This window comes from Pipistrellus hanaki (assembly GCF_964339955.1).
Source record: "Pipistrellus hanaki genome assembly, chromosome: 5".
In the NCBI taxonomy this organism is placed as follows: domain Eukaryota; kingdom Metazoa; phylum Chordata; class Mammalia; order Chiroptera; family Vespertilionidae; genus Pipistrellus; species Pipistrellus hanaki.
The window spans coordinates 72,014,838-72,027,725 of NC_140507.1; the positions used below are offsets into that span (position 1 = coordinate 72,014,838).

General features: G+C 63.6%; 1 protein-coding gene across 8 annotated transcripts in view; it reads left to right on the forward strand.

The window, feature by feature from the left end:
- NFIC (nuclear factor I C) overlaps positions 1 to 12,888 on the forward strand; it is a 217,517-nt gene that overhangs the window by 29,187 nt on the left and 175,442 nt on the right. For 2 of the 8 annotated variants that reach the window (XM_084883533.1, XM_084883535.1), the window contains exon 1: positions 2,022 to 2,172. The exons of 3 other annotated variants lie outside the window; for them this stretch is intronic. In XM_084883533.1, the coding sequence (XP_084739659.1) occupies positions 2,170 to 2,172 (3 nt within the window). In that variant the 5' untranslated portion in view covers positions 2,022 to 2,169. Of the gene's footprint in view, positions 1 to 2,021; positions 2,173 to 8,644; positions 8,794 to 12,888 lie in introns of those variants that run through there. 3 more of the 8 variants (XM_084883532.1, XM_084883534.1, XM_084883536.1) reach the window with 2 other exon arrangements.

The following is a 12,888-nucleotide window of genomic DNA, read 5'->3' on the forward strand; positions in this document are numbered from 1 at the left end:
ACTGCTGAACACTATGCCTGCAGGCCCAGGGGCGGCCTCGTGGGGGAAATGATGGGTGGAGGGCTGCTTCTGGGCCCCAGCTTAATGCCCTCTGGACCCCAATCCCCGCCTGACTACCAGTGTACCCCTCCCCTCCCCTCTCCTCCCCTCCTCTCCTCCCAGGTACCTAACTCCCTGAGGCAGGGGTGGGACGAGGATCCCATCCAGCTGGGGATTAACGGAAGCAGATTAGAGGTGCGCTGAGGAAGAGCGGAGCTCCATGCCCTTAACCCTTCCCTCACCAGAGCCAGAGCCGGATACCCACATTGCCCCCGGTGACTTCAGGTGCGGGAGAGGGGGGCCGCCTCCAGTCTCCCCCCTCACGCTTCGGGGGCGTAAAGAAGGCGTTAGGATTAGGGTCCTTGGGCTTTTGACATACTGGCTGACGGGAGTGGGATGGAATAAGTTCCCCTCCTTGGGCCTCACTTTTCTCTTCTGAAAAATGGGCAGAAGGATGTGCAGATGAGACAGAAAGCCTCCGCATCCCCCGGTGAATGCCCCTCGGTGGTTGAATGTTTACAAGGAGCCTACACTTACTAAGCATCTACTGTGCCGGCAGGGCTGCTGTCTGCCTGCGATCTCCCAGTCCCCCGGGGCCCAGCTTCGCACACAGACCCACGGAATCCACTTCCAGAGCCCCTAGCGTCAGCCATGGCTCCGGAAGGGCAGTCCCAGGTCTGATTTTCTTCTCCCGGGATGCTGCCTGTCCACATCCTAAACCCTGGCGTCCTCCCAGGGGGAGCTGGGAGCCGTGTCCCCAAAGGGGTCCCTGAATTCCTGGAGGGAACTGGGGTCGCAGGCAGGAGGAAGTCAGATATGGGATCTTCTCCACCCCACCAGGCCCGAGATCACCCCCTCCCGTCGTCCCCCAGCTGCGCCAGACGCAGAGCCGAGCGGGGGGAAGGGGGCGGCGCCTGCGCTGCGGCGGCGGCGGAGGGGGGACTGCGGAGAGCGCCTGGGAGGGGCGGGGGAGCGGAGGCTGCGGCACCGCGTCCCGGCCCGCGGCAGCCGAGCGGCAGGGGCGGGGGCGCCGACCCTCCGCGGCTCCTCCCCTCCCCCACTGCGGGGACCTCGCCATTCATCCTGGCGGGGAGAGGGCGTCCGATCCCGCCCCCACCCTCCCCTCCCGCCTCCAAGCCCCGCGTGACCCCAGGGGACCCCCGCCTCCCGGTCTGTCGCCCTGGGTGTCCGAGTCTCTGCGTCCCCATCCGCCCCGTCTCCCCGCTGGGCGTGTTTGTGACCGTGTGTACCCGGACACCTGCACCCTCACGGGCCCGGCCGGGGTGGCTGGCGCGCCGGCCTGGGACGGTGGTCCCAGGACCAGCGTGTGGGCCAGTCCCAGGCCTGGGGTGTCTTGCCATGATTGTCCACCTCTGTGTCCGGATGACACCCCGAGGCTGTGAGCGTGTGGGTCCCCGTGTGTCTGCCTGGGTGGCACTCTCAGGCTGTCAGTGTGCGTTGTGCTGGTGGCATCCTGCAAGAGGTGTGCCTCCCAGACACCCCATCGGCTGTGCGCGCGGGTCCCCGTGTGTCTGGGTGCCCCCCGCAGGCTGTCTGGAACGGTGCGGGTCTGCGCGCGTCGGTGTGCTGGTGACAGTGGGAGGCGAGGAGGCCCGGGCCGCCAGTGCCCCTAGCCGCCTGCGTGTGTGTGCGTGTGAGTGTGTGTGTATGTGTATGAGCGTGTGTGTGCATGCGTGTGTGTGTGAGCGTGTGTGTGTGAGCGTGTGTGTGTGTGTGAGCGTGTGTGTGTGTGCATGTGTGTGTGTGTGCGTGTGAGCGCGCGCCGCGGAGACGCTGGTTTCGCTCGAGTCCGCCGGGGGCTCCGCGACCCGCCGCCGCCGCCGCTCCCCGGCCTCCCCCGGCGCGGGCCGGGCAGGGATGGAGCTGCCGCAGCCGGGGCCGGGGCGCCCGGCAGCCTGAGGAGCCGGCGACGCGCGGGGCCGGGGGAGGCGGGCCGAGGGGAGGGTCCTGAGCACCGGGGGGCGGGCACGGCGCGCCCCCTCCCCCGCGCGCCCGCGCCCTCCCCCGCGCGCCCTCCCTCGCCGCCTCCTCCCGCCGCCTCCGGCCCCCCCGCGCCGGGGACCGAGCGCGCTCGCTCCGGCGCCGGCCTCGCCTCCTCGCAGCAGCGCCATGGTACGTCGCCGCCCCCACTTTCGTTTTCGCCCGGGGAGTTTTTGGGGTGGTGCGTGGGCTCCGGGCGAAAGTTGTCAGGTCTGGGGGGGCTGCCCCGAGGAAGGGCTGATGCAGGGACCCCCGCTCCCTCCCGCCACCCGGGACCCCCGCCCGCCGACGCCCCCCCTCGCGTCTGGGGGCGGAGCTGGCAACAGGGCGCAGCGGGGGATCCCGAGTTGGGGGGGAGGGCTCGCGGGAGCCGCTGGATCGGCGGGGAGGGCGGGGCTCCCGGGAGAGGGTCCCCCCCAACCCGGCCGGACCCCCGCCCCCTACCGCGCCCGGTGGGAGGCGGGAGGGCGCGGCGTGGGGCGCCTGACCCCGCAGCGCGCAGCCCGCGGGAGAGCGGGCCCGGGAGGGGCCGGGGCCGGGGCTGCGGCGGCCCCCGGGCGCCCGGCCCGGCGAGCGCGGTGCGCCAGCTAGCGGAAAATGGCCGCTGCGGAGAGGGGCGGAGAGCGCCGCGGCCCCGCCGGGCGCCTTGAACTTGGAGCCGGGCGGGCGGCTGCTCCCGGCGCCGCGCAGGGGAGCCCGGGGCCTGCCCTGCGCAGCGCAGCCCCGCCCCCAGGCCGACCCCGGCCCGCCCGGCCCCGCGGATCCTGCCGGGAGGGGTCACGGGCCCGGCCCGAGCGCCCCAGGCGGGCGAGCGTCCGCGCCTGCACTGGAGGGTTCCGGTGTCTGGTCCGCGGGCGTCGGTGGCATCCGCACTGGAGGCTGCGTTTGGGGCTGCAGTGCTCCTGCTCCCAAACGGATCGGCGGGAATCCGGGGCTGCGTTCGCGGGTCTGTGCTGCCAGGTGGTCCCGTCCTCGTCGGTGGGTCCCCGGGTCCCCATGCGTCGGGTCCTCTTCTTTCTGTGTCTGCGCACCCACGTGGCTGGGTGTGTTGTGCTGCGTGTGGCAGAGCGTCGTGCGGCTCTGGACAGTGTGCGTGTGTTTGGGTAGCCGGCGGCTTGCCGTGTGTCCCCGTGGAGCGGTGCTGGGAGGCCCTGTGGCTGCGCCGTGTGCCCCCGGGGGCAGCGGTGTCCCCGGGTGACCTTATGGGTGTCCCTGTGTGAGTGACAGCCAGGGGCTGTCGGTGAGTGCAGAGTGGGAAACGGTGTCGTGTGGCCACATCCCAGGGGGCAGTTGGGTGTCTCTCTCTCTCTGCAGGCGATGGGCGCTGAGTGTCTGTCTTGGGGATGGGTCTACACTCCCCTCCCTCCTCTCCAGTTCCTTTTTAACTGCCCCAGGACTGCTGGGGGGGGGGGGGCTTCCTCTGCCTAGCCTCACCCTCACTCCCCCCTGCACTTCCCCCGCCTCGGGATCCCCAACTGGCATGGACCTCGATGGTCCTGGCTTGAGGTTCAGGCGGAGGTGGCTCAGGGACAGTCACTCCAGGGGCTGTGCCTACTGGGGAGGGGAGCAGGGAGGTGAGGGACCCCCTCTACTGCGGAGGAGGTCCTGAGGAGGGTTGGTTACAGAAGCGCAAGGGGCTAGTTTGGGCTCAGGGGTGTGGCCAAACAGACCCCTTAGCCCCCTCCTGCCTCTCTGCACTTGCCAGGGGACCAGGCAGGGTGGGTGGGGGTCCAAAGGGTTGTGTTCCACCCTCCAGGGCAATCCCTGCCCAGGGCCTCTGTAACTTTCTGAAGAGGAAAGCGTGAAGGTCAGGCCAAATCTCTGCTTTTGACTCCAGACCTGCATCTCATGCTGGGAGGGCTGTTTGGGAAGGAGGAGGGAAAGGGGTCCCGCCTTGACACAGGAGTACAAACACTGCGCTCCGGGATCCGTGTTCCCACCAGTTCCCCACCCTCAGGCCCTTCCACTCCATCCTCACCCCTCCCTACAGCGACTGCAGACACAGCCCTCTCCTGAACACTCCTCTGCAGGCACACTCACTGGCTGCCCTGCACCGCACTCCCCCATCCATCCCACTGTCTCCAGGTGCCCAGGGGGACGCATTCACATATGCACCTCCACAAGCGCACACCCACGACGCATCCTTAAGAGGCGCCTGGTCAGTCACACCTGTACATCACTCTACGCACACAGCCACACAGATCCACACGGTCACACACACATAAATACACACCAGCGCTCACAGGCACCTGCATTTATGGGAGAGGGAGGAACCCAGCTGTGGGGACTGCCCGGAGAAAGGAACAGGGATGTGGTGTGCTGTGTGTCACTGTGTGCATGTTTGTGTGTGTGTGTGTCCCCATATACCTGTGTACGAATACTGGATTCTGTTGTAGGTGTGTGTGCTTGTTAGCATGTGTCATTGTGTTTGGGTATGTGTGATTATGGGAGAGTGTATGCATATTGTGTTTGTGTGTACATTTGTGTGGGTCTGTGTGTCAGTGTGTTTTTCTGTATTTGTGTGCATGTAATTTGCGTGGGTCTGTGCGTTTCTGTGCGGTGCTGTCTTCATGTGAATCTGTGTGTTGTGTCTGTGTGACTGTGTGCATCATGTTGGATCTGTTTATCCGTATATGAGTCTGTGTATGTGAAAATCTATGTCTGTGTGGCATGTCTGTGTGAATCTGTGAATGTGTGGTATGCTGTGTGTGTTTGTATGTGTCTGGATGTGTATCTATGACAGTGCCAGCCCTAGTGTCATATCCCACCTTGACTTCTCATGACTGAGGACCTGAATGCTCCCTTCTAGAGCCACCGTTTCTTATCTGCAAAATGGGAACTGGCGCTCCATGGCCAAGGAGAGTGAGTGGCATGGCCAGGACCAAGCACTCAGGCCTGGCTCCGTGCTGTGTCCTCTGTTGGGGGGAGGGTGCGGGGTGTGGCAGCTGTGGTGCTCCCACTGGTCCCTCTCCTCCCTGCCTGAGCTGCTCTGGGAGTGCCACTCACTGCTCGTGGACATCTGAGGAGAGGACAGAAGTGAAGATGGAGCCTTCCTCCCCACCCCGCCTGGTCAGAGCCCAATCCAGGGTGCCCTGTTGTCATCAACCTCGTTTTAGTAATTGCAGGTGGAACAGATACACATCCTTCTAAAGGACACACGTATATTCTTATAAAGCTTACATTCACATCTTATACCATAAAGGACGCATGTACTGTATATTCTTTTTTTTTTTTTTTTAATCCTAAATGAGACCTTGACTCCTCCAGCTGAGTCTACAACAGACGTTCTCAGCCAGGGGAGCTTTGCCCCTGTGGGACAATGGGCAGTGTCCAGGGGTGTCTGTGACTGCCATGCTGGGTGTTCCCGGCATGTAGTGGGAGAATGAATGGGGTCCACACCTCGCTCTCCCCAGGTGTCTGTCTCTGGAGACAGCCCATGTAGGAGCCCCGTGTTCTTCTGTGGAGCATAGTATTCTGGCCCGGGCCACGTCCTGGCAGTGTCCACTGGCCCCCACAGAGGACACAGGGCAGCTGGCTCCAAATTGTCAACACTACTTGCATCATTATCCGGGACAGTTACAGAGAAGCCAAGAGCAAATTCTAAGGAAAGTCCTTTTTTTAAAATTTTTAACAAAGGAGCTAATTTGCGGTCCAAAATGCCAGGAACTAAATTATGCACCCCCCAACCCCCCCCTTCCACACACAGGTCTGATTCCATCAGTTGCTTTTTATTTTTTATTTTTCAAAAATATATTTTATTGATTTTTTTTACAGAGAGGAAGAGAAAGGAATAGAGAGTTAGAAACATCGATGAGAGAGAATCACGATCAGCTGCCTCCTGCACACTCCCTACTGGGGATGTGCCTGCAACCAAGGTACACGCCCTTGACCGAACCCAGGACCTTTCAGTCCGCAGGCCCACCTATCCACTGAGCCAAACCAGTTTCGGCCAGTTGCTTTTTAAAGAAACCACTGTGTGCAGGCATTGTTCTCACCTCTGGCCAACCTGTAATTCATTTATCCATAATCCAGGGGGTAGGAATGATCATCGATCACCCAATTTCACAGAGTGGGGAGCGGAGGCACAGGGGAGGTTAAGTTGCTGGCTGGCAACGTAGATCCAGGCTGCACCCTTTCAGCACAACTGGCCTGCTGTGGACCTACTGTGTGCACTGCAGGGGCCTCTCCTTCCCTGAACCGTGGGAAATTATCTATAAAGGGGTAGGCAAAGTAGGTTTACAGTTGTAAGTTTGTGACACAGAATTTCTCCTTGCATTATTTATTAATTATTGTATTCTAACTGTAAACCTACTTTTGCTAACCCCTGTGTGTGTGTGTGTGTGTGTGTGTGTGTGTTGCTGGTAGTGGACTTGCAGAAGGTTCTACCATCCACCACAACTAATAATATTAGCACAGTCCTCACACACATTATCTCATTATCTCACGGACTCTGATATCTGCAGTCTTCCGAGCTGTGTCCTGATGTCGCCATTTCACACGTGTGGAAATGGGGGTTCCCAGAAGGCAGTCTGTGCTCTCCAAACTTTACTGGGAAAGGAAGCTCACCTGCTTCCTTTGAGGGCGGCGGGGATGGGGCGTGCTCTGAGGAGAGTGCTCTGAAATCCATTTTAACTTTAAACATCTGTGAATTGTGTGGGTCTGCCATCTACATGTTCCTGGCTTTTTTTTTTTTTAATAAAATATTGCTTTGTTTTATGTTTGCATTTGGGTTCCTAGGCACCTGCCTCCCCCATTCATCCTGGAGTTTGCACCATGGGGGGTTTAAAAAAACATTTGTGAAGCACTCAGGATGTGCTAAGCGCTGTTTGAATAACTGTCAGCCACACGCTGAGAAGCACAGGGACCAGGGGATCTGCTGCGGATGAATCCTGCTCCCTCCCCGTCCCGCACTGCGGCCATGGGCAAGCGGCCTGCATTCCCTGGGCCTCAGTTTCCTCCCCAGTAATTCAGGGAAATATCAGGGTTGTTGGCCTGGGCGCCGGCCGGAGCCCCACATTGGGAACAGGACGCCTTTGGCCTCAGGATGTTCCGAGAGACTAGTCAGAGGTCCAAGCTTTCTAACAATGTCTTGGTGCACTTCAAAAATATTTGTATTGATTTTAGAGAGGGGGGTAGGAAAAAAACATCGACGAAGAGAGAGAATCACTGGCCGGCTGCCTCCTGCACTCCCCACAGTGGGACCAAACCAGCGCGACCCTGGCATTTTCCCTGATGGGGACCCCAAGGTTTATAGGTCAGTGCTCAACCACTGAGCCAGGCAGGCGGGTCTCTCGTGCACTTTTGATAGGAAGTCACGTTTCTGCTAAATAACATTATTCTTATGCCAACTGACCCCGTAAGGCGAGCATTGCTAGGCCACTGCCCAGCGCAGGACACCAAGGGATGGAAGCCAGAGACAGTGTCCCCTCTCCTCCCGGCGGGGAGAGGCGTCTAGGCAGCCTCTGAGCCAGGCTGGGAGGATTGGGGGTGAGCTGGAAGGTTGAGTTGAGCCCAGGGGTTGAGGTCAAGGTCATCAGACATTCTGGGGACCCAGCCTGGGGAGGGGCAGGTCTGTGCTTAGTTATTCTAGAGGGAGAACACTGGAGTTCGGACACTGTGGGCCACTAAACCCCAGTGCCTCAGTGTCCACATGTGTGAAGCAGGCACATGGCTAGCTAGCTAGGGTCCGTGGGAATCCGGGGACACCCGGGAAGAGGCTCCAAGGTTTATCTGAGGGTCTGTCTGGACATCTCCCTCCTGGGGGGCTGAGGAGACGGGGAGGGGGGCGCCAGAGCCACCCCCTCCACAGCCCCCCTTTGGTGCTGGCCGAGCAGGAAAGAGCAGATGCCTGCAGTCCTGGTTAGCTGGGGGCCCTCTAGCCAATGAGGGCGCTGTTGTAGCCAAGCCCGTTGCCCGGGTACTGCAGCCCCTGGTTGGCTTGGGGGTGGGGGGACCCAGGGGAAGGGGGTGCAGGGACCCCTTCTCCGCCCTGCACCCCGGGACGTACATCTTTAAGGGGAAAGCCTCGCACTGCTCCGCGGCCTCTGCACACGTCACTGCTTCATTCTCCACCCCCCCCCCCTCCTCTCTCCAACTTCCCGGCCAGCTCCAGCTCCGGGCGGGGTGCGGGGGGGGGGGGTGTCTTAAAAAATCTACCTCCGGCCCCCAAATGCCCAGCCACGGCCCGGCGCCCCCTCCCCGCCGGCCCCGGGCGGCGGTGCTGGGAGGCCCTGTGCGGCCGGTCGGTCTCGCTGCGTCCGGGCCGCGGGTCCCCACCCGGCGCCCCAGCCCAGCGGCCAGACATTCGCAGCAATAATGGGGTTCGGGAGGCGCGAGGGGAGCGCCTCTCCTTCCCCGTTCGCGCTCTTTTTTTTCTTTTTTTCCCCCTCGTTTCTTTGAAAGTTGGATGTGGAGCAGTGGGAGGTTCGGGTGGGAGGGGAGAGGCTGCCGGAGGAGGGAGGAGGGACAGAGACCCGGGCCGGAGGGGGGGAGCGGGAGAGGGAAGGTGGGGGGCAGGAAAAGAAGAGAGGGAGGGAGAGAGGGAGAGAGACGCAGGAGAGAGGGAGGGAGGGAGGGAGCGGGGGGAGGAGGGAGCCGGAGGAGGCGGCGAGGCGCGCGCCGGCCGCGGCGGGGGGGCGGGGGGGCTGGAAAAATGACTCAGTAAGTTCAGCGCCCGCTCCGCCGCCTGCGCTCCCGCCGCGCCCGCCCGCCCGCCCGCCCGGGATGTATTCGTCCCCGCTCTGCCTGACCCAGGTACGCCCCCCGCCCGCCGCCCGCCGCCCGGCCCGCCGCCCCGCGCCCCGGCCCGCCGCCCGCTCCGGGCCTGGGAGTCCGGGAGCCCGAGGAGGCGGGACGGGAAAGGCACGCGTCCCTCCGGCCGCCCGGACCGGATGCCCCGACCTGGGATCGGGGGCCGATGGGGGATGGGCCGGGCTGAGGACCCCCCCCCCCGCCTTTTCCTGCACCCGGACTCCGGTCCCGCCGCCCCCCCCCCGCACCCCCGGATTCTCCCCCTCCTCCCGGACGCGGGGCTCGGGCTGCTGCAGGTTCGCCCGCCCCTATGCAGGGCGAACTCCCCCACCCACTCGGGGAGGTCTGCGGGGCGCCCCCAAAGACGGGGGTCTGGGTGAACCCCGCGCCGGGCCCGGGCCTGCCTCCCGGGGCACGGAGCGGCGGGCCCCCTCCCCGGACGCGGGATGTGCTCCCCGATCCTCCCCGCACCAAGGTTGCGCCCCGCGCTCGGCCCGGCCGCCTTTCCCCCATTACTGGCCCACGTGTGCGGGGAGGGGGAGGGGGCGCGCGAACTTGGAGGCACCGGCGGGGGAGGAGGGGTGCTGGCCGGCCTGGCTGAACCTCCCGCCCCCCTCCGCGCTCCCACCACCGTCCCGACGTTTTCCCGCATCGATTTGGGGATTATTGAGCCGCCGCCGCCGGGAGGAGCGGGAGGAGCGGGAGGAGCCGGAGGCCGGCTCGGGGTCTGGCGGGCACTGCGGCGCTGCTCCCGCCTCGGCGCCGGCACCTGCCCCTGCGCCCTCCCGCCCTCCCGCAGCCTCTCACCCCTGGCCCCGCGCCCAGGCGGCCCAGTGGGCCTGGTGCAGAGCCGGGTGGGGAGCGGCCCTTCCCCAGGCCGCACCCGCACCCGGGGATGTCCCGGCTCCCTCGCGGACAACACCCCCTGGCCCTGCCTTCCAGCTCTACTCCCCATCCCTAGTCTTTGGGTGGGGTTCTAGCCTCAGTTTCCCGAGGTGGCATGGGGCTACTAGGGCAGGTTCTGGAGAGAGGGGCAGCAGGGCCTGCAAGCCGCGGGGTGCAGTCCTGGATATCCTAGGAGCTCGGTGTGGGCGCACGCAGATGCCCAGCCTGAACCCCAGGGACTGTCAGTCTCTGCCAGGGGTCCCCCTACTCATGATCCTGGGGTCCCCCTCATTCTGGAAGGGTCTTTGTCACTGGCCCCCTCCAGCCCCCACGGAGGAGTTCCTGCCTCTGGGCAGACAGTGCGGGCTGGAGCTGAAGGGGGCTCAGGCTTGTCCTCCTGGGGATCTCCTGGGTGACCTTGGGCAAGTCCCTGCCCCTCTCCAGCCCCCCCTCTTCCCCCCGGCCCCCCTCTGAGCAACTTTTGGGGGAGGGCCCCTCAAAGTAGTCAACGCTGGCCCATCTCAGTCTCCCAGTCATCCTGGCGTTCCCCAATAACAATTCGGGTTCTAGTCCAGTTGCTCCATGACCTTGGGCCTTAGGGGTGGATGGCTCTGGGTGCCCCTGCCCGCTCTGCTCTCCCTGCGCGCTCCCTAGAACCGGGGGGGGGGGGGGGGGGGGGGGGGGGGGGGGGGGGCAGAGGAAGCTATTCCAGGCGAGGAGGCTGGAAGGCCGCCTGTTGTCACTGCGCCCTGGAATTCCCCCGTCAGGACGCCTCGGGAGACAGGCCTCCATCCACGTTGCAGAGAGGGGGTGGCGGGAGAGCCAGAGCCGGGCATCGCCGTGAACTTGGGCACTCGCTGGGCCTGGCTTCCCCCAGGAGCAGGGCAAGGACCAGCCAGGCGGCACTCGCTCGCGTAGAAACATGAAATCACAAAAATCAGAGGTTGCTGGGTGCCAGGGACAGGGAGACCAGGAGACAGGCGGGCAGGCAGAACCCACGAGCTCCAGCCGGGTGGGAGGGAGCCGCCGGGGGCAGGGCTCCCCCTCTGTTTATCCTCCCAGTGCCCTCCCCCACCCTGGAGAGGAGTCCCCCCTCAGGCGCCCCCGCCCCCAGCCTCAGTTTAATCCCTGCAGCTCCTCCAAGGCCCAGTTTGGGGACCTGGTTGGACCCTGGCTGCTCCTGCAGGACCCCGACCCCTGGCTGCCTGGCCCCCACCCCATTTCTCTCTGTCTCTGTCTCTCCCTGTCTCTCCGCCTGTCCCCATCTCTCCATCTCTGTCTCTCCCTGTCTTTCTCTGCCTCTCTCTCTCCTTGTCATTCCATCTGTCTCTGTCTCTTCCCGCCTGCTGTCTCTCTCCAGGTCTGTCTCTCACCATCTCTTTCCCCTCTCTGCCTGTGTCTCTCTCCTTACCCCATCTGCCTCTCCCTGTTCTCCCTGTGTGTTTCTGTCTGCATGCCCGCCGCCCCCCCAGCTTGAGGACTCATTTTACAACCTGAGTCCAGCCTAAAATAGCTCCCTTTTAGCTGATCCCACCTGGGTCCTCCTAGGAGCTGAGACTGGCTGGGGGTGGGGGGCAGTTCTGGTGCCAGCTGCCCTGTGCCCCCTGCCTGCCCACCTGGGGGGGCAGGGGATGGCGGCCCTGAAGGATTCTGGGAGCCCTGTCCTTGTTTCCTTGGTGGTGACTCAAGCACTTTTTCACTTTTACTCTTAAGAGGAACTGTGTGGAGCAGCCGTTACTTCCATAAATCCTGCCAGCGGGAAGGCCGCCTCCCGCGCGCGCGCGCCCCAGTCCGGGCCTCCCCCCGCTCCCCCTGCCTGCTGCCACCGCCACGTTACTTATTCCGGGTTTGGGGCCAAATCGCTCTTGGCTGCAGTGCCCAGGATTCCCGGGGCCACAGCCAGTGCAGCTGCCAGCCCCCCCCCTCCCGCCTCACTCATTCATTCTTCCCTTCATTCCTTCACACGGGTCCTCCTCAGGGAGGCACTCTTTTTAAAAATATTTTTTTTTATTGATTTCAGAGAGGAAGGGAGAGGGAGAGAGAGGTAGAAACATCAACGACAAGAGGGAGAATCATTGATTGGCTGCTGCCTGCACGCCCCCTACTGGGGATGGAGCCTGCACCCTGGGCATGTGCCCTGATGGAGTCGAACCCAGGACCCTTCAGTCCGCAGGCCAGTGCTCTGTTCTCGGAGCCAAACCAGCACTTTTTTTACTGCCGTTTCTCCAGCGGGGAGACGGAGGCTGGGTGAGGGCACCCAGCTTCGCTAGATTTAATAGACATTCACGAAGCATCTCTCCTGGGGGTGGGAGAGGCAGGAGGCAGTGAGATCTGGGCCTGCTGTGGGCTCTGCCAGGGTCAGGCATCTCCAGCACCTCTGGGCTGGGAAAGGGAAGGGGGCCGGGGCCAGGACCAGAGAGGGTCAGGGCCTGCCCGGGGCAGCACAGCATGGCAGCTGGTGAGGCTGGGCGGTGGGGCACCCCTGGTTGGCTGGCCTCACCCAGGCAGTGGGCCCTCCCCGTGTGCCCTCCACTCAGGGCCCGGTGGCCTCTGATTTGATCCTGTAAAAGGCACAGCCTCCTCCATGTCTCTGACTCTGTCTCCGTGTCCGTGTCTCTCCCCCCTCCCTCCTCTGCGGTGGAGGTGCCTCAGCATCAGGGCCCAGCGCCTTGTAAATCTGCTGGGATTCTGGCCTAGTCAGCATTCTCTCTCTCCCTCTGCCTCTCCCTCTCTCGCTCCCTGCCTCCCTCCCTCCTTCCGTCTCTCTCCCTCTGTCTCCGTCTCTTCTCTCTTCCTGCCCCAGCCTCCCTCCCTCCCTGTCTCATGACAGATGGATGGGAAATGCTGAGTCCTGGGCCTACTGCTCCATGCAGCTGCTGCCTGTGTCCACATACCTGGGTGTATGGTGGCCTGTGGTCAGTAGTACAGGGCGCCCCACATCCCCATGCGCACCCGCTGACACCCCGCCCCACCCGCTGCAGATGTGCTCGAAGGTGGGGGCGGTAGCAGACCCGGAGGGTGGTCTCAGGTCTTCGTGCACATCTGGCTCGGGAGGCTCCAGTGGAGTTTTCTTTCCAGCTGTAGCTGGTGACGGGCGGGCCACCTGGACCGCCGTGCCTCCGTGTCTGCCGTGTCCTCCCAGGGCGATGAGGTGACTGGTACCCTTCAGCTCCTCGGGCTGCCCGGGGACTCAGGGAGGCAGGACGCCTCCGA